The following is a 1,072-nucleotide window of genomic DNA, read 5'->3' on the forward strand; positions in this document are numbered from 1 at the left end:
TAGAGAAGATTATGAGGATCGTGGTGGTGTATGGAGGCGCGCTCGCAGTGATGTTGAGAATAGAGCGCGATGGCACAAGTTTACTGTTATTCGAGGCGCGCACGTCCCTTAGTTGGATAAGAACGCTAACTGAATGAATGGAAAGTTGTGCTAGTAGTAGTAGTAGTAGTAGTAGTAGTAGTAGTAGTAGTAGTAGTAGTAGTAGTGGTGGCAGTAGTAGACCGCTTACTTCGGCATCAACAACATCAATCTGTTTCATCAGCTTCTCAAGAGTCTCCTCAAACTCCTTCCTCTGCACTTTCATAAACTCCACCTTTTTCTCAGCACGTTCGGCCCTCATCTCTGCCGCTCGTTTACTCGCTGAACGGAATAAATTCCCCAGCGTAAAACGCCCAGTCAACCACCGCTACCCTCAACCGCCTCAGCCTCTTGCTTCAACTTCACCGTCTCCATCTTCAACGCTACGATCCGTTGCTCGTACGAGACCAGACTCCTGAACATTCTACTCCTAGATGTGGAGCAAAGGACTACCTACTTCATTGACATACTGGTTGAACTAGATGTGGTACGGCTCTCGGGCTTTTTCCTCTCCACTGCAGCTAAGAACAGCTCCATACAGCTTTCCCCATCATGCAAACTTATCCTACCAGTTGCTTCAAGTTCCTTCATCGTTGCCTCCAACTTCTCTTTTCCCTCCAACACCCGCTCCAACTCCAGTGAAAGCCTCTGAGCTTCCTTCCTCAACACAACCCTCTCCTTGTCCGCCTTCTCGAGAGCCTCCTTATACTTCCTCTCAGTCTTCTCATGCTCCCCCTGCTCGTGGCGGTAGCGACCTTCCCACTTGGAGATGTCGAACTCACACTCGTCCAACCATACGTCTTGCTTCTTTACCTGAGGGTGATACCATACCATGCGTACCTTGTCCACAATACAAGAGTCAAATAGTGTTGTGGGAGTCTATGTGTCGGTGACAATACGAAAATTCTGAGGAAGATGGGAGGATTTCATGTTGGTTTTTGAGTACTTCAAGCCGAATTCGTATATAAACTCCTATAATTAGAGAGGAAGAAAA

General features: G+C 47.6%; 1 protein-coding gene across 1 annotated transcript; it reads right to left on the minus strand.

The window, feature by feature from the left end:
• Positions 1 to 396: 396 nt before the first annotated feature.
• On the minus strand, positions 397 to 912 carry Pmar_PMAR020188 (hypothetical protein; the record flags this gene model as incomplete). Its single annotated transcript, XM_002786815.1, has 3 exons — positions 397 to 493; positions 536 to 599; positions 648 to 912. The coding sequence occupies 3 exons, from the start codon at positions 910 to 912 to the stop codon at positions 397 to 399; spliced, it is 426 nt and encodes a 141-aa protein (XP_002786861.1).
• Positions 913 to 1,072: the final 160 nt, after the last annotated feature.

This window comes from Perkinsus marinus (genome assembly GCF_000006405.1).
Source record: "Perkinsus marinus ATCC 50983 genomic scaffold scf_1104296930892, whole genome shotgun sequence".
NCBI classification, from domain to species: Eukaryota; Perkinsozoa; order Perkinsida; family Perkinsidae; genus Perkinsus; species Perkinsus marinus.